The sequence below is a fragment of the Blennius ocellaris genome (genome assembly GCF_963422515.1).
Source record: "Blennius ocellaris genome assembly, chromosome: 1".
Taxonomy (NCBI): Eukaryota; Metazoa; Chordata; class Actinopteri; order Blenniiformes; family Blenniidae; genus Blennius; species Blennius ocellaris.
In genome coordinates this window covers 10,163,829-10,184,535 of record NC_137650.1, presented here as the reverse complement: position 1 = coordinate 10,184,535, position 20,707 = coordinate 10,163,829, and the positions used below count along the sequence as shown (strand labels likewise).

Below are 20,707 nucleotides of genomic sequence, written 5' to 3'. Positions count from 1 at the left end.
CGAATAAAGTAAAGTGTACTCACGTCGCCAGCAGCCAGCAGGGCACCGTTGGCCTCGGCCATGTTCATGTAGTTGTTGTTATTCTGGAACTGCAAAGAGACACAAAAAAACGAAACACAATGAGCCCACGGGTGTCCACATCACGTCCAGTTGTTACTCGAGCTGCCACCACCCCCCCCCCTTTCATAACAGACACCTGTCACTCAAACCGACCGCGGCTCTCGGCCGTGAATGTTTGCACACACGGGTTAACCCCTTTCCTCTACAACACACCAGCGCATTCTGCCACTCTGCCATTATTGTGACATGACGAGAGGCACGTGAGAGGCCCCGGCCAATTCAAACCGGGGTAATGAGACTCTGCTCGGGCTATTCAGCTCTTGTGGGATGGCAATTAAGGATATGTTTGCATCACAAAGCCAAGTATCAAGACGCAGTGGCAGGTTATTAACTTCAAATAACCTATGGGAGAGGACTGATACTGAGTGGAAATAAGGTGGCGGAGGGGTGTTTTCAATATGGGTGGAGGGCATTCTGGGTCAGCAGGAGCTGAGATCAACAATTTACTGTTTAATCCGGTTCTGCCTTATCCTTGCTTAGGTGGCTTAAAATTATTTTGGGTTCATCATATTTGATTACAAAAGTAAAAAAAAATAAAAAATGTGTGTAATAGCACGGTTCATGCGTTAACATCAGATTAATAACCACTTCCAACAAAGTCAACAATGGCGCACCTGTCAGTGCCACGCCGCAAAGACACATTAATGTTTAAGGGAGTTGATTGGCTATTAAAACCCTGTACTTTGGCAAGAAATAACATGTTTTCACAACATGCACCCCGCCCCTCCCAACCCACACATAGCCTGCTGGCAAAATGGCAGCCACTTCCTTTCTTTAGAGACACAACCACAGTGACAGGTAGGAACAATGGGACATAGAATGAAGAATTATGGGCTAGCAGCTGGGCCCAGGAGCACAATGCACCTCTGTGTGTGAGTGAAGGCAGTGAAAAAAAAAAAAAAACAGCCTACACAGCGCAGAGCAGAAAGGACCGTGGAGCGTTTTCGCGTCTTCATGAGGTTCCGCTGAGAACACTTCTTTACCTATTTCCAACAAAGCTCGGCAGTAATCTCTTTTGTGTGTTTATTACAAAGTCACTCTCTTAAAATGCCCATGAGTGAGGGGAAAAACTCCAATAGATGGCAGAGAGAGAGAGAGAGAGAGAGAGAGAGAGAGTGAGAGAAAATACTTCTTATCAGAGCAGAAGGCAAACAATGGTGAAAACAAATTAAGATCAGAGCGAACTGAGAAGTGCATTAATATATTTTCTAGCCCTTTGTGGGTTGTGATTTTTCTTTTTTTTTTTTCTCCTATTCTCCTTTTCTTCTGAGTGGTTAGTATGCGAATGTAATTACCGAAAGAACTGCTGCTAATCAACTGCGAATGGTATCCATTAATTAGTCTATGCCCCGGAGAGAGAGTGGGGAGTCAGCGGCAATGTTAACAGTGTTACGCACCAGTGAGAAGGGGAGCCACAAGCTCCTGCTAGCAGTTGCTGAAGCAGGTGGTTTTGAGCTGCCTGGGCCTCCGGTGCCATCTTACCTGGAGCTGTCCCACTAAACTATATCTGACTCGAGCGCTGGGGTTTACATGTTTGCACAAATGCTCACACAAAAGACACACACACACACACACACACACACACACACACACAGACACGGTGAAGTCCGCAGCCCTTCTGCGATAAAACAACTGTCAATTGCCACATCCACCTGGCTGTGTGTAACGCTGAGACATGACACGCCTGGGTTACGTCAGCCACTCGGCTGGTAATTAACCTTACACTGAGGCTTATCTTGGAAGTGTTACTCCGTCCCTCCTTCTTCTTTTAGATAATAAATTGAAGTCTCAGAGATATCCCTCTCTATTCAAGCACCAGGAACATTGTTCTGATTGTGCGGGCAGATAGCGCTCCTCGCAGGGGCTGTCTTCTCTTTCTTCTGGCCCCGTGTCTCTTTGAATTGGAATAACATTTAAAGAAAGAAAAGAAAAAAGAAGATATTCAGAGCACACGCTGTCCAAGACAGTTTGAGGAAATCCTACAAATGGAAGATACATGTGAAGTCCTAATTCAGATTTTAATGTATGCAAAAAAATCTACTTCACCAAGAAAATAGTTCCTTACATATTCAGATCATCCGGCATTTGATCCACCATGGCTGGCAGAGTAATCAAAGCAGTGCCAGTTCCCTGCATGAGTTTTATTTTACTTGGTGAGAAGAAATCATGATTATAAAAAAAGACCAACTAAAGTGTAAAATCCTTGATTAAGTGCAATGACACAAATGTGATCGTTGTAAGTGTGGCAGACTATATAAAGATCATTTCACAAGCCCATTAGGGCTTTTTATCACCCATGAGCCAAACATCAATACGCACAATACATTATAGTGTGAAATTTATCAGTAAGGCTGGAATTCAAACAAAGTATCCAACTTAGCATAAAACAACGTGAAGCTTGAGAATTGGGAGGGAGCAATATTTCGTCATAACTACATTCTGCAACTTCATATATCAATACAATGTTTACAAGCAAAGGATGATTCATCTTTAGAGGAAATACTTTATTGACATTTGTTCTCCTTCTCTTGCAAACATACATTTTGACACAAAATACCTGAAAACTGAGAATTTGATATTTTGGCACTTTTTGATGAAGAATGATGAAATCCAAATCATATGGCAATCTCACTGAAATCATTTGTCTGCCTCACTGCCATTTTCTGAGCCTCATTGTCAAAGGTTTAAATAATGAGAGGTCCCACCTGTCATATCAGAGCTGCGTTCTTGGAAATGATCCTGATTTCTTCCTAATACCTAAAGGAATGTACTCACATCTTCCACACGACAACTGTTATTTAAATCATGTAAATCACAGAACCTTCACAGAAATCAAATAAAATATGGTAGAAAGACTCAAGACTGTACTTTACTTGAATCATTTTTAAGCCTTTTGCTTCTTCGTGTGCAGATGCGTTTGTTAGAGATTTATTCGAAACTCCTTGCTGGGATTTGATAGTTACACATTTTAAACTTAATTACTCACTATGTCACACGTCACTTGTTAATGCAGATGACAACTTCACGAGTGCGTGTGTCTGTTCATAAACTGGGAGGTGATGTGTTATTAAAACAAACATTGCTCTCAGAGGTATGGTGTTGTTACATACAGTAAGCAGGGACACCGATCTGAATCACATTAGCTTCATTAGAGGCGAACTGCGATTGAGTTAAGTCCGAGTGCCAATTAGCGGCGTGAACATGTCCCTGGGCTTCTGCCTCTGTGAGTCATGTTTTATTGAGTTTCCAAGGCCCCTTTAAGAGCAGTTTCCGAATCTCCTCAGAGAACTGTGAGTAACATCCCAAGAAATGTCCCCTGCCACCGGTATCAATCTTCACCATTAAAAGCTGCACCATGTCGGGGCCGAGGGGCCTCGGCGGACGGCCAGAGCAGGGAAAGGAGATTGTTATTGTTATTCTCAATTCATTTCTTCGAGGATGAGGAGGAGGCCGGGCGGGTGGAGGTGTGCTCGTGTTTGCGGCAGTGCCGATTGAGTCAAATGCCAGATGAAATTAAGTGTGATTGGAGGAACTACACAGCTGACGGTAAGGGACCGCGCTAAAATGGGTCAGTGCAGACAATGAAGGCTCTGTAATTAAAATGATGTGACGACTTGGGCGAGAGAGCTGCCATGCCAGTGTCCGAATGACCACGCCTGCGTGAACTCGCATGCAGAACCTTTTCATGATTGAGATAAATAAATTGTAATATGAGAGAGGCTTTTTTTGGGAGGGTGTGGATAAACACACCTGAAACACATCATAGTGATCCTAAATGTCTTCTAAAACATCTCACCAGCAGGTAGTAACCCCCCCCCCCCCCCCCCCATTTCCAAAGAAATCAGTCCTGTACTTAATGTGCTTTGCGTCTTCTGGCTGAAGGGAACAGTATGGAAGCTAACAGAAAGAGGTGCTTTAAAATAGCTTTGGGGTTGGAGGCTTTTATTAACGGAGTGAATTCATGGTTAAAAGTGCTCTGTAATATGAGCCACACTGAGAGCCAGACATGGCTACATGGTGGAGCAAACGCTGGGCACTCTGTGTTTTTCATTCCTCCTCCTGCACCACCAGCACATTTCTTCAATAACTGTTTAACAGTGGAGAATTAAGAGCTTACATGGACGCTGATCCTGGCGTTGAAAAGACTCCACTCTCTGCATGATCGCAGGCAGATGGAACAAAAAAAAATAAATCAAGCAACCTTGCAATGAATGAGACAAATAAGAAATTCAAGGTTGTTGTTTTTTTTCCCCTTAAATGTAGAGTACGGCTTGTCTTTTTACTCCCGATAATACTTCAAAGATATTCATTTGAATCACCGCTTTTGTGTTGTTGTTGTTTTTTAACAGGTTCAATCGCAATCTAAAAAACAAAGAAGACGTGCTTTTTTTGTATTTTTCTGACCAAAGCTATTGTAATTTTGATGCTTGATTTTTTTTCTCATTCTTTTTAATCCCAGTGCAGGAATATTTGTATGAAAGAATGTCTAGTGGGAAATAAGGTGTTTTGCAGCTATTACTGCAAACAAAATTATTTCAACCTCAGGGTGAACACAATATTGCACCAACACAACCCCATCTCACCCTCAATATGATGGAGTAACCACACAGATCCTATCAGTAAACATGAACTGGACGACCAAGATCCACAGAATGCACGCCTGAAGAGCCTTTGATAGCACAGCTGCCGTCCCGGCATGCATACAAATGGACAGAGTCTACCAGTCCATACATTTATTTTATCTGAACATCAAATACTGCTTTGTCAGTGATGATTAAATGATAATGGGAGAGCCGGGAGAATTCAAGATGACATCGTGTTTGACCGTGAAAAGCAAGAAAAATCAAGGACTGCTTTCCGTTCAATCTGCATGTTCACCCTGGCTTCAGCTGGACGTTTCCTTGGTGTTACGATACGTCGGAAGAAAAAAAATCACAATATTGGTGCCGTCTGTCAACAGGTAACTGAACTGGACGCGGTCCTGCTCCCCACAGAAAACCACCCAACTAATTCAATCAGAGGCACAGAGCTTTTTCCAGAAACAAATCAACTGCTGACAAGTGATTTTACAGTTCAGCTTGAGCTCGGTAATCACAGCCTAGCATGTGTTCTCTGGAACATGACACTTGTGCTAATATGTTCTCCAGTGGTCGCCATAAAAGACAGCGAAAACACCGCAGTAAAAACTCAACCTCCAATCCAGGGGAAACTCACTGTACTTTGCTCTGTATTATTTTATGCAATTTCCTTTAACCGTTGGCCCGCTGCCAAGTTTGAGCCCTCTCATTGAGCGAAATGGGGAATCAAAAGAGCAGCATATCTTCCCTTTCTTGCCATCCAGCTTGGGCTCTGCTGTGCAGCCTCTGGGGAAGCTTCTCATGATTCCCAAGGTCCTCTCTATCAAATATGTGCTCATTTACAAGCCCAATTCAGCATAAACACTCTGCAGCTGCTTCTCTGGTGATCACAAGGCCTATTCACGCCCAGCAGGCCACCACGCATGCAGCGCTGAGCTGACATATATAGATATATTTCCTCCTATGTGTGCAGCAGTCAATTTGTAAAGCGACTCCACAACGCAGCATGTCCACACAGTCCCGGCTCACAAGCTGTGTTCTGATCTGCAGGCCGAATCGATTGGTAATTCAGTTTAAAGCTAAAATCATTACTCCCCCAGCCCAGCACTGTCTTCCACTATTAGGACTGCTAGTCCTCAACTGCATAAGGTAGCAATGAGGGGAAGTTCACTGTAAGCATCTCACTCTTCCTTTGCCTCTCAGTGGTTGTGCAAACCACAGCGGTACAGAGGCTCCAGCGTGAGAAAAAAAAAAAAAAAATCTTATGTGGGATCTGAATCGAGTTGATGACACTGTGCTGTGATTATCTCTCCGCTCACACCACACAGACCACTGCAGCCTCGGCTGGTGTCATCACAGCTTACTTTGCTTTTGTAAACACGGGCTTGGAGAAAAAGCTGCAGGTATATCAAACCTTCCACAAAAAGACCACATTTCCCCGAATGGCAGGAAATCAAGTCAAGCAGTGAGCGGCTCTCTGTTTAAATGCTTGATGGGACGACATTAAACATCTTTTAGGACCTTTAGGATGTTGTCAGTGAAACCTCCAAAGTAACGAGCGTGAGACACTACGGATGCCGGGGATGACATGAGCAAAGCCAAAAAGCAGAGACTCTGTACTTCGAATTACTCGACATGGTGAGGGAACATTGCGTTTTCGGTCACAGTGCATGAAAGCAAGTTTGCATATCCCACCGAAATGACAAGCTTAACTATCAAAATAAAGGGGAAAAACTTACAAGCGATTTCACAGCTCAGCAAATATGAATTTTGTTTCTTAAGCTTCCCAGTCATTATGGCAGCGGTGAAAAGAAAAAGAAAAACTATAGTTTGTGCGTTCAGCATATTCCTCAGGGCTACATTTATATTCAGCACAGACTCTGTGTACAAGAGTGATAACATGGAGACACAAACAGAGCAGGGTGAAGCAGCATTTGTAAGATCTTTGAATTTCTTTGAAAGTATTTGCGAATGAGATTAGTTGAGAATACTGCAATGCTTCATGCATTAGTTCAGGGGGGGGGGCTGTCAATCAGAAAAGTGAACTTGTGGACAGCAGTGCATTTGGTGTTGAAGTCAGGATGCTTGAAAGCGAAGAGTATGTGACACTGCCGTTAAACTTCCACTGACTGAGCGACGAAACATGAACAGTCCCACCAATTTAGAACAACGTCTCCATGCAAACGGTGCTGTGAGACATGTACTAATGTCCATGTCTGAGCACTACCATGACTAAAACACATGCTGCTGATTAGCATCTTTTAAGCTTTTTCACTAAGATCGTTTTTTACATTTGAGTGAGTAACATTTGTCTTGTAAAGAAAGTTTAGCCATGAAGACAAATTCCCTGGCATGTCATGAATAAATGTCAAATGACCCAAAGCACAGTTGTTTAGATTTCCAAGTCTGGACAAAATGTGTGCACTGGCTCACCAGACAAACATTGCTAATGCTAAGGGATTAGTGGCTTAGTACACGTGGCTAAAAATAAAACCACTCTTAGTTTGACGGATGGACAGACTTAAATTCTTAACATCGGAATGTTTTCTTAAATGTGGAAGGCTTCTTTTTCCATCCAATTTTAACAATATATGTTGATTTAATTGAATACAGTCGTGTATTAACACCCTAGTTATGTAACAGGACCACAGCCATCACCACCACGTTTGACAGTGAGGCCAAAACACACTGTGGTTTACCATAGCTACTGTTTTTTGTTTTTTTTCACTGAGGCCTAAGACTTGCAAATGCTGCCAAAACAAAGATGGTCCCCAGCGTTTGTCATAATGGACCAATGGCTTGAGCTCAGCAGTCTCAATACTATGCAGGTCAACATCCAACATCCAGTTTTTCTTTTTCTTTCTTGCTGCCGTTGAGTCCGCTCTGTACTGTCGAGAGCAAATCCTAAAAGAAAGCACAAGCTAAATGGGGTTCCATCTTTGATCTGGCGGGGTGCAAAGCCATTGGCCCACAGCCACAAAGGAGCTTAGGCGATGGAGAGGGCCTCCAAAACACGGTGTAGCTTTCTCACAATGGCCGCTGTTGCATGGACACAGGAGCTCTTGAGGAAGAAACATGAGAGAGGCTTGGCTTGCCAGTGTTGTCTTGCTTTTAGTGCTAAGCTATGTCTCCAGGCTGTTTACTCTCCGCAGCTTTGATGCGCCTCCAACGGAAGATGGTATCAAGAGGTGTGGATTTTAACCAAAGCTCACTCTGCTCTGCTTGTCATTCTTTCACTTACAGAGGAGGGAGGCTGCTGCAGGGGTTAAAGACGCTAACAACTCAAAATTACACGGTGAAATGTCAGAGCCCAGACCGACAACTCTCAGCCACTGGATGCAGGTTTGTTTGGTTGGTGGCACTAATGGTGATGGTTGTGCTTCTTCCCTGGGTTTGTCAGAAGGCTATGAGCCCTGGGACTTGGGAGTCGCATAAAGCTCTATTGAATGCTGCCGGGAAGTGGTGTCCTCTCTTATTGCTCGAGCAGCACAAATGCATTTTTCTATTCCCCATGTGGCGCTACTGGCTAATACATTCATTATAAATGGCTTTGGGAATATGGAAAAAGTCCAGGTTTCTTGGATGGACCTAAAACAACACACATTTTGTTATCTAGTGCAATATATTTGATTGTTTGGAATGAAAAAAAATTATAGGTTTTATTTAAAAGGTACAGAAGGAGCCAGTAAAAAGCCATCAACAACATCAGGATCAAGATACTCAATCCTGCATAGAGTGAACTGTATTGTGAGGTGCTCAGGATAATTGTATGTGACGCTAATAAACTTCTGAATTCTAAGCTTAATTATACAGTCAATTGAATCACAGTTATAGCTGCTCGCAGCCAGCTGGATGCCCTCACCAGGTTTCCTCTTCTTTTACTTTTACTTTCTAATCAGACTGAAACTGTCCCGGGACAGATTCAAAACCCATCCTGTCATGCACGGCGACAATACTTCTCAAAGTTGGGTGTGCAACCTGTGTCTTTTCTGTTATTCTTAACAAAAGACCACAGTAAGCACAAACCAGCCAGTTGTTCAATCTCTATAAATCTGAAAAAGCACAAACTGCTGAGCGGTGACTCATATATCAGTCTATTATATACTACAGGGCTGACTGTATTAAACAAATGGCTGGGCCTGCAGCTGGAAAAGAGAGGCAATATAGAGAGAGCAGAGGTTATTGTCTAATTTAAATCTTGGCTGCTTTCCCAGAACTGTACCACATTCCAATTTGTGGCTGTGTTGCTTGGCGCTACTGACAGAGGTCCGGCTGCAAATACTCTCGGGCTCCTCTCCAGAAATGTGTCTCCAAACTGACAATCAACAAGTTGGCAGGGATTAATGGAATGACGGGGGCAAATTAGGTGAAATAATGAAAATGCAGAGATATGCTTTTTTTTCCCCCCTGCTTTATGCACATGCTTTTCTTTTTTCTTTCCTTCCTTCTGTGGTCGCAATAATGCATCTATAATCATTAAGACTTGATGGGCAACAACACGAGCTCATAAAGAAAGCCAGTACATTGCTTCTGTAATGTCTTTGGGTCCCGTAATGAAACAGCAGCTGGAAAAGACATCTGCGAACACATAGTAGTTACAGTATGGTTGAGTGAGCTCTTAGAAGCAATTAGCTGTTTCAAGCATTTTCTCCTTGGCATACTATTGTCCGTTCATCTGCTAGATTGACAGCACACCAGGACATCATTAGCAAACTTGACAGCTGTTGAGTCGCACGCATTGTTTTTCTTGTGACAGCCACCATCGGGCTAAGTGCCTCACTAGTGTTTTAAACAGTATTTAAACTCAAAATGTCACTTTAACATTTCCCACTTCAAAAGCATTGTGAGATTAAGATACCAAGCTTTGAATAATTACAAACACTAAGCTTCAACTTTGATTCCATATCATTGCGCTGACATTTAAAGAGATTCAGAACAAACACACAGTACACATCTTTTAGTTGCGAACTGATAATTATTATTTTCCTCGGTACAAAAAGGAGAAAAAAAAAAAGGAGAGAAAACGACAGGTTGGAGATCAAAGGGGCATTAAAACCTGGCGGTCTGCCGAGTGTGAAAAATTACTTCTTTTTTCTGAAGAGCACAGGCTGAGCTGGAAAAGTGTTCACATATGAACACTTCAAATGTAGAAACCTCTATGCAAAAAAGCCTCGTCTGTTTGATGACACTTGACTGATGACAGCCAATCAAATGTGGCTATTCTCAAGGTGCATTTTCCCATTGACACCATCAGGTCCACAGTGTGTACATCCATTTGTCGACACTAATGTTCCTACGATGAAGCTTTGAAAAAATGTATGCTCGTAAAATACTCCTTTACATTGTATCTGTACATCTCCTCCTTCAGAGCTCTATTCATTTGCTCCTTTGACCCTCCAAGCACCTTTTATCCAATTTCTCCAGAGCCAGCAGTTAAAAAAGGGCGTCACTGACATTTTCTGTATTTGAGACTTGACCTCTATTTTAGGATCATGCTGTGAGTTTCTTCACCAAAATAAATGAGAGCAGGGTACAGCCTGCTCTGTACCTTCATGTGCACATGTTCTCCCATCACTCTTCATTTGTCTTCATTAGGCTTGTTTGACCTGCTTCTCCACGTCTCCTGCCAGAATATATATATATATATATATTAAGTCCCAAGAGAGCATCAGGATTTATGGTATATTGAAACATCCTATTCTTCACATGCAACAGTAATGGAAGTCACTTGACAATCACGTCAAATGGCAAAAATAGTGGTATTTCTTTTGTGTCAGTTTGGTGAATTCACTCAACAAACGTGACAAGGTAATCATGTTAATCAATACATGAGCACATCCTGTAATGAGGAAATGAGTGTGTTCAACAGGGGGCGCCCTGCTGTAAAACAACGACTGCAGCTTCGAGGAGGAGGAAGGAACAGAAATCCCACTGTCAACTTGTCATCGGCTAATTTACCTGGAGCCAGAGGGGGAGATTCACTGGACACATAGGGAGAATTAATCTCTTCATTCATCTTTGCTAAAGAGATCGACCCAATTAACTCACCAGACTGACTGACAGCCCTTGTGTTTGCTTTTCTCTCCCTCCACCCCCCACCCCCTCACACCCCCTTCCTAAATCAGGAGTGAGGCAGTTTATGCGGGCTCCGGCTGTGGGCCTCAGAAATTATTCCAGAGGACTGTACAACAGTGAAATGATCATGATGTCTTTATTCAAATCTGTCGAGTCTGAAATATTCACCACTGCAATTTGCTGTGACTGATTAGTCAATGGGAGGGTTGCTTGGGGATAGCTCTCCAGAGCTCTGTAATTGAACGGATTGGACTTGGAAGAGGCTTTCTTTTTTCTTTTTTTTTTCTCCTACTGATAACTATATGCATTCTATTTTTTTATATACTTTTCCTATTTTAGACTTTCCTGGGAGCCAAACTACATCAGAAATATGACGCTGGCAGAAACAGCCATATGTAGGACATTATTATTATTAGTATTATTTTTATTCCAATTGATGTTCCCTGCAAAGGAAGATTGCACATTGTGTTTCATGTGATCGTTTGCTCCTCCGGGTCTGGCTGTAGCCCAGAGACCAGTTGGTGCAGAAAGTGTCAGAGCTGAAAGATCAGGGACGACACATGCCCTGGGGTATTGCTACTGTAGCCATCCCATAATGCACGCTATAAAGTAAAAATGTTAACATTCTCCTGCTGCTAATTTATTTAGTTCAGTACGTGAAGTCTGCAGAACCCAACGTAGGTGTGGTTCAGTCTTGGAAAGAGTTAGTGGGCCAACCAAAGCAACTCATTATCCAAAAAGCTCCTTCATTTTGTACTTAAACAGATAGCATGCAATAACCGAAATAAGAAATAACACGCTCTCCTTTTTACGAGTGAAAGTTAAACTCGGAAGGCAATTAAATGCATCATTGCGCAATGCAATCCACTCAGGGGTTTTGCTGAAACAGCCTTGCTTTTGTACGGTATTAGCAGGGGCTTGCGATGGCTAATGTTTGCTGATATCAGAGAGGCTTTTCTGTTTAACATTGCTGACTTTTCACTTCATTTTGACATGTGGCATTAGGTCTGTAACATTTCCACAAGAATTCCCACTAAATATCAGTAATTATAGCTTTTCTTTAACAGCTCCTCTTTTGACCTGTGAGGTTATTTTGTATGAACTGACAAGTGACGGCCTGTTACTTTATATAATGCAGCTGACTCGCGTGTTAGGTACTGCAAAGCTTTAAAAAAAAAAAAAAAAAATAGGGATGATAAACAGTGCACTGAAAGGGTAAGCCATCAAATATTGTCTAATAATGAGCCGTTTCATTCTAATCCTGTACGGGTAATTATGAGATTAATATGTCAATCCTAGTTTTGGCAGGTTCTGCAGCCAGGAGGGGCTATATTTACAACAATCCTGGTGTGACAATGCAACTGAGAACAGCTTTCTTCTTTCACATTAAATCTCATTTATTTTGTATGGGGTGGGGAAAGATGCTGTTATTCTTTTCCAAAACACAACCCTAATGCTCGGGGGCATGATTTGTCATTGTTATTCAGTGCTCGCTCACCTACACTTAAAACATGATCCTTCTGGATTTTAATTAAGCACCAAGGTACCTCCCAGGGGGTTCTGGCTTGGCAAAGGAAACTACTTTGATTTATGTACTACTTTGTTGCTCCTGCTTGAAGCTTGCCTGTTATGAGAGACTGTGGTGATGAATGAAAGAAGCAGGCAATTATTCTTATTTGTTAATTAGTTCCTGTTGGGGATGCATTCTTCTGAAAATATCAACACTGTCCAATAGCAAAATACCAAGTAGTCTGTGTTATATATCTCAACTGTGTCAACAACGACATTAGGACCGGGTAAATTGAGTATCTTTCCTTAAGCCGGGTATATGTTTCTACATGTCCAGCAAAATTTGGTGGAAAATCGCTGCCACAAAATCAACTAAAGCTGATAGGAATTTGCCTCTGTGCAAGTGTCAAGTAGGCCATCAGGATAATACAGCAATTTACATGCAACTCCCCTCCCCCCGGTTCTGCCCACCCGACTCACATAGCACCAAAATAGCACAGATCAGCAAAAATACTTATTTGCAGAACACCGTGGAAAATGCTATTTCAACAGCAGCGGCATTCAAACTGAATTTACTGGCTGTTAAGTCAGTAATTAACAGCAAACAGTGGAGCAGCTCAAGAGACTTTCATGTGCAGAAGTGTACATATTGGTCCATTATGGACTTGCCTCTCTCTCAGACTGATGGTTTCAACATGACCATACACTCTACTTTTCCACTCATGAGGGAACTGGAGATTTTGGTTTTATGCTTTAATGCACAAGGCAAAATAATAAACCTCCCAAATTGTTGGCATAAGGAATGAAACCGTTGTTAGTTTAATGATCAACCGTGGACAAATTTCCACTGGTTAGAATTACGATTTCAGATGTATGTCATCATTAAAGCTGCGTGTGTTTACCATGCTTTAGAAAACATGGAGTAAACACAGCTTGGCATCAACAAACTGAGAAGCAGGCACAGTGTGCTACATGAATTTGTTATCGGTCAATGAAGACAGAGCAAAATCGGAAGTGTGGAAGTTTTCTTTTCACAGGAGAGCAGAGGGAAACTTGGCTGAAGAAAGCTACAGTTATGGAGGCAGTGCCACTGTACAAGGAGGTTATACTTTTAGCATTAGTACCATCATTACTTTATTGTCACACTACCCATATCCTCCTATTATATGATGCCAAATGTCTAAAAGAAAATGTAAGTTTGGCATCATGAACGTCCGACTGATCAGTTTATTCATCTGTTGAAAGTTTTGAGTTTAGCCACTTGAGGCTAGTTACACAAAGATGTGCTGATATCGGCTTAAATTGGCTTCCTGTCTGACTTGTTCTCTGAGAGAAATGACTGTGGATATATCACAACACTGCCCCCTAATGAGTAACAGTTAACGCTATTGTTTCTTGGTTTAAAGCTGCTGGCTTTCATTGGTGTGTAATGGAGGCTGTGTAAAAAAGCAAAAGGGAGAGTTCATTTCTCTGAATTCATGCATATAAATATAGTGACTTTTTTTTTTTTTTTAAGTAATATGGAGTGTTACTGGACTCTTACAGTATCGTCATATCATGCCATATTGAGTTGTAGCTCCTGTGATGTGTTAAGTCTCTTGGCCAGACCATTGTTCAGTCATATAGTAGGTTTTCACAAAGACAATGTTAAAGCAGTTGTATCTTTCCAAAAGCAATGTAACACATTTTCTGTCTCGTATTTTATTCACTCTGAGGTTAGGTGTCACTACACTTTAAGCATCATCAACAAATTCAACATGGAAATGCTGACAACGGTATTAACTTGGCTATTCTATAAAATTCACGTAACCCTTGCTGGCGCTACAGAAGAGTTCACGATAGACTTTTATTCTCATGTTTTGCCAAGAAGCACATTCAACACTATTTATACACGTAGTGTACATTACGGTCAAAGTGAATTGACACTTGACAACAAGCATGGGAGCAAAAAACAGTAACTCAAAAATGGTGTAATATTGAGTTCAAACAAGCACTAATATTAAAATGTTTCTTTTGCTATATAAAAGTGCAATGGTACAACACAGGTTTGATTATACAGGCCAACATTTTCTTTCACTCTTTTTGGTCATTTAGGTGTCAACGTTGGAGCCTGTCTCTGGCCTGCTGTGTCACATCACCACGTATGCAAATGAACGCAGAAGCCGAGAAGTTGAAGACACGTCTCTTGACTGGACTTGAAAGGGGAGCTGGGCAGCCACCTCTGTGACACAAGCATTGCTTCAGAGAAAGACCTTGTGCGAGCTCTCCTCTCCTGGACGCGAATCAGAAGCTAATGGAGTCGGGGAACTACAGGGGTGCTGTGGGATCACTACGATTAGCTCGTGGAACTACTGAAGGTCACCACTGCTGAGCTGAGCAGCCACAAGCCTTCATAAAACCATGCAGCGTGTCATTATTTTGAAAGTGTTTCATTATGGACGGTTAACCTTGGCTAACTCCAACCCAACACTTTAATCAGCTGCCTGTAATGTCTTTGAAACAGTGTAATCATTCAGTTTCTCGTCTTGTTTATCAGCGGGAGGAGGAAAAGAAAAAGGTGCTGCAGCTTATTTAAGCTAAAATAACAAGCGGGATCCCTTTTCTAAAAGGTGTGCACATATTTGAAAAGTTACAGCATGAATCACAACCTCTAAAGATGTGAAAGTTGATCATTTTCCTGGGAAGGAAGGTCATTTGTAAGAATCTGTTACAGAGGCCGCAAAGACCTTGTTCCTGCTTTTGCTGCCCCACAGTATGACCACATATGAGACTATGCAAACCCACACACTTTCTCACATACACACACTAGCACTATCATAAACAACATCAAGCTGCGAATGAGCCTCAACTTCAACTCCCGAAAACATCAGAAGCCTTCTCAAAAATGTTGCACACACCACATTCTTGGTTCCAGGCAATGTTTCAGGGAATAAACTTAATCGTGTGGCTGAAGCTTTTACTGAGGTCGTGTCCATTGTTCCCCTTTGATCATGTAACCAAATAAATACTATATGGCTTCATGAATACTGCATGTTTTTCATGGAATCTCAAAGCCGTGATACATCAGGACCGTGCTGAGAGGCTGTGCTCATTCAAATGAAAATCACTGATGGGCAATTATGGCCAAAAAGCATGATGTAACAACCGTGAGTCAGATGGAGTTGAACTTTTTTTTTTTCCCTTTTACCGCAGAACATCCTTCATTTGTCTTCTTCACCATACCACGTCCTGACAACGAAAGCAAGACTGACCTTGCTTTAACTAAGTTACAGCAATATCAACAGAAAATGTCTCGATTAAAGCTGAGGGGGAAGATTATGATCTTAGATTAGTGAAGATCTTAATGGTGGGAAATGATACAATAGATGGGGTAGTGATCGACAATGACAGAATGATGAATAAAAACTCCCAAGAGCAAGAATTTAAAGAATAGGTTTTAAATTTACATCCTCTTGTTCTACAAGATGGAAACACAGATTTTTTTCTTCCAAACCTGCAGTATCAAAGGGCAAACACATAGACAAGAACAGCTGTCTCATTTCCCCTCTGGGACTTCACCAGCAGAACAATCCGCCATCAGTGCTTTGTATTGAAATCTTGATCTCATTCAAACTGAACAATTATGGAAAAATAACACACAGCACTTGTGTCAGAGAAATCTTATCAGCCTGGTGCATGTATATAAAAGATCCAATCAAACTGCTGCAGGGGGAGATGGCAGTTTTCCAATTCTGGGAGACTATTAAAGCTCGTTTAGAGGGTGAAGTAGGTTTATAGGCTGCTGGATTACGGCTGTGGTTGTTACTGTTTGGATCGACATTATCCGACTGCCACACACTATATGTTTTAGGGGGAGTACCTGGCGAACACAAGAAATGCAGACAGGAGACAAGCAGTGAGCAAGCTTGTTGTCTTATTTTTGTAAAAACATAAATAAATAATAATAATAATAGCTTTTAAAGTGCGTGATTCACTGTGTGATAAACAGGTTCTGTTTAAAGTTCCTTGAACCCGGCGGCAGTTTGCTCCAACATCTATTTATCCATTCAAATAAAAGTTTTATTTGCCCGCATTATTTAAGCTCTTTGTCCAACCGGTCGGAGGGATATTTGCACACCTGCTGCTATTGTCAGACCTTTTAGTGCAACCTGGTAACACACTGCATTATGGGAATGTGTGATGTAGGAGGAGGGGTGGGGGGGGGGATTAATCACAATGTGTAACACTGCACACCTGCAACACACAGACACACAGAGCTTTAATGAGAAAGAAATTCACGCCGAACATCACAAATGTGTATGCGCCGGCACAGTGAGTAATGTTTCAGTTTGAACATTCACAGCTAAATTGGAGAATTGAAAGAAATCGTTGTCGGGTGGCAAAAAAACAAAAACTAATTTATGCATTTCAGGAATAACATCTCAATTTGGACACTATGCCATTTTTGCATTTACCAAACTGGATGCTCGCTTGGAAGTAAATAGTGAGAACGGCTGGAGGAAACCGGTCTAATATAAAGATAGTAGGAATGTATTTGATTGCTCCTGCAGAGAAAATATTACACATAACTGGGTGAGATGGAGGACATTCGTCAGTGGGCTGCACTCTTTGAAAAGAGCCAAGGGCTTTAAGTCAGGCGAGTTGAAAGGAAAACAGCAGAATGTTTTGATACAGTCTGTGAGCCCATTAAGAGAATTGGACATTAGATCTATGAAACACGGAATGGCTGTCTCTCTGGAAAGCTTTAAAAATGAATGTGTCTTAACAGCGAGGCTAACCACTAAAGGGACACAACACTTATTGAATCAGCCAACCAGAAGTGATTGACTGGTCCTTTTGAAAACTGCTTAATTCACAGTAAAAGCAGCTTTCTGGGGCACAGGGAGTTTCCCCCCGCCTCCTTTCAATAAGTCAGCAAGGTTGAGGCTGTCAGAGATGTAGTGAGCCAAAACCAGATTAAAACAGTTGATCACAGTGGAAAAAATATCTCTGCTTCAACTCAAATAGGGAAAGTACGAGAGTATGCTGCTTCAGAATGACTTGTAGAGGTTAACACTCACTTCTGACCTCGCAAGATAAACTGACCGACACAGCAGATTGACTATGCGTCATTTTCAGTGACATATATACTGCTTAGCTGCACTCTCGTGAGCCAAGTGCTTTCAGTACTTGAGCTAAGTAGTATCTCCGTTAAATCCTAAAAACTGAACCTCAACCGCCGCCTGCTGACCCCCTGCACAATGTCATCTTTCCTCTCTTTGCAGAGCGCTGTAGATAAGGCTAACAACTGTCTCCTAGATTGTCTTTGTGTGGATCTATGACTTATGGATGTTTGTGAAGTGGGCTTAGCTTTGGTGCCTTCACAGCTCTCCTCGCAAAAAAATAAAAAATAAAAAAATACCACTTCACTTTAAAATGTGTTTGTGTTTCACAGCTGAAGGGCATGTGGACAGCTGTTTAATTCAATATTTGTTTTCGAAAGTTCAGCATTGTAATTATTACTGTGTCATGGCTCATTTGCACTATAATGAAGCGTCAAATAATTAGATATTTTGCTGGGAAATAATAAAGCAAGAGACAGATTACATTTGCACAATGTCGCACGTCTGAACTCTCTCCCTCGCTCTCTGCTTTGACTGCAATGATGAGAAACTATATATAAAACGGATCAAAATGTGAAATGATGTTCATCCACAGAATCAGCATATAACAAAACAAGACTTTAGGCAACAGAACAGGCAAAAAAAAACAAAACCCAAAAAAACAACAACTCCTATTTCATGACTTTGAATGTCAACATAAACTATTTTTCCTTAGGTACTTTCTGGGTTTGATGGATGGTGCAGTGATGCTGTGTTCATGATAACAAATGTGACTCCCTTGTGCGTCTGTCCTCTTTGTACCACTGAAAGAAATTTTTTTTTTTTTTTTTTTTAGCAGCCGTGTAGCTACAAATAGCTTTAGAAAGAAACTGCTGTTTTAGTTGAGCGCAGACAAACACCGCCAGGGTTAATCCCGAAGGGGAAAATATAATATAGTGTATCACATGGTACAAGATAATGGCATCCAACATGCAGCATGGATTCTCATACTGGTTTTTACAGTGGAGTACTTATTCGTTACTGGTCAAACCAGTGCACAAAAGATAGTATGAGTCTACTGGCCAGGTTGGAAAGTCAAAGCTGTTTATTTTATTTTCTCGGTAAGTCGTTTGTTCTTCAAGACGGTGATTCATTGCAAATGGAGTTTCTCAAAGCCTGAGATTCAAATGTATAGCAATCAAAAACCCAAAAGCTATACAGTAGGTCATCAGTCAGCTCAAAAATATTGACAGCATTAAGGCTGTTTTCAGAGAAATGTAGTCTTTTAAAGTCAATCTAATTTCTGAAATCAACTTATTGATCATGAAGATATTAATTGTTGGAGTTGTCCATATGGTCTTGCAGCTCCTGCAGCTGCCAGCTGAGAAACAACTCTGGAGTGTGGGGTCTGTCTAAATGAGGCACGCAGAGTAATGCATAAGGAGACGTAATGAAGTGGATTTATGAGCAGCGATGGCAGGATTACAGAAGGTCTTTACGAGTGCTGATCTGGGTAATGGTCTATGTCTGTCTAAGATTTCAGAGCCTTTGTCACATCCACCTCATAAACAAACGCAGACAACCTGGTCTTATGTTTCCCCCAGGTTCAGGCTGTTGGCTCGGCTCGTCAAGATTATTCTGGTGTAGCAAGCTGAAATGAACTGAAACAAATTCGGGGGGACTTAGCTGACGTTTGCGTGCCGTATGTCAACATCTCAATGTGATCAACAAAGTGGAGAGAGTGACAGCTGTGATAATGCGGTGCCACAGAAATCAGAAACTATCAGGCTCATGGTTTGATAAGAGACCTAAAGTCTTGGATATATATTTTCTTTTTTTTTTTTTTTTCCCTATTGCTGCAGTATTCTTGCAGCAAAAAGATCATCGATCAGCAACAGAGGAAACAACATGTAGGAAGTGATGACCTGTGCTTTAAGGAATAAAGCGTATAGAACGTACACATAGCGCAGTCCGTCATACAGAGCAGTCATTCTTAGAAGCAGTGACTCCAAGTACAGTGTGTCTTCCAGCAGGGGCGGACTAAAAATAACACTCGCTGGTCTCGGTGGGAAAATTAGGTGTTTAATAAATCTGCTGAACTACATCTCCTGACAAGCCACAATTAAAAGACTCGGCAAAACACACCAGCTATTCACTTCTTCGACATTTAAACATTTAGCATGCACCTTGGAGTCACATCATTCAACTGTTGAGTTTGACAAAGCAGACAGCCTCTAAGGTCTCACACACACACACACACACACACACACACACACACACACACACACACACACACACACACACACACACACACACACACACACACACACACACACACACACACACACACACACACACACACACACACACACACACACACACACACACACACACACACACACACACACACACACACACACACACACACACACACACACACCCCTCCTCCACACACACACACAAATATAAAGTTGTGTTTGGATATGTTTAGAATGTGTGTGATGAAATGGCACCAGCTGTGTACACTGGAGAGATGCACAAGGCCCCCCGGATGAGCTGCGAGTTAACCCTTTCGCTCCCAGTGAAGCAGAAGAGACAGGAAAGACAAAGGAGTGCTGCCACTCTATGGTTTGGACACAATAAGAGGTTATTGCCCGTGAATTTCCCTGCTGTGTGAGTACAGTAATTCACCGAGACCCCCTATGCCCACCCCCTCCCTGGGTACTTCATTCTGGTTGTTTTTGGTTTCCTTCTGCAGTTTATGCATATGTCAGTAGGGCCCACATGAACCATAAGCGGGCTTCTGTTTCACCTACAGCGCTTTTTACACACCCATAAAAATGCTCTTATAATTGCAGCTACATCATCATGTCGGCTTTTCAACTATTTTCTCATCAGCAGTTTCACAGCACAGTTCGCTTTTTATATTATTGATGCGTGGATGATAAAATACAAAGTGGATGGAATGCTAAATAAATCACCCACTGTGTTTTATCGGTTTGGTTAGAAAAGCAAAACAGTACAGCATCTGTTGCTGAAGATAATTAGCGATGAAGACTATTTTTTTTCTTCTTTTTTTTGAAAAGACAGTTAATGTGTAGTATTGAATCTGTACCAACAGAAATCTGCATATGAATACAGACTCTGGGAATGGGACAGGACTTTGTTGGGATTGTGGTGTGGTCACATTTCACGAAGGTAAACAATCCACACGGGGAATAAAAGAGGTGAAGTGCAACGGCCTGAATAGCAATCTCTAAGCACATCAGCAATGGCTTGATGGGGGTTGGGGAAAATATCTCATACGCTGAACACTCGTCTAAGGCTGAAGAGCAACCAAGAGGT

At 41.8% G+C, this 20,707-nt stretch overlaps 1 protein-coding gene across 1 annotated transcript in view; it reads right to left on the bottom strand.

Moving 5' to 3' along the window:
- The window catches only part of tox3 (TOX high mobility group box family member 3), a 42,034-nt gene that overhangs the window by 17,811 nt on the left and 3,516 nt on the right, over window positions 1-20,707 (bottom strand). The window contains exon 2 of the mRNA XM_080515021.1: window positions 24-89. Within this exon, the coding sequence (XP_080371147.1) occupies window positions 24-89 (66 nt within the window). The remainder of the gene's footprint in view (window positions 1-23; window positions 90-20,707) is intronic.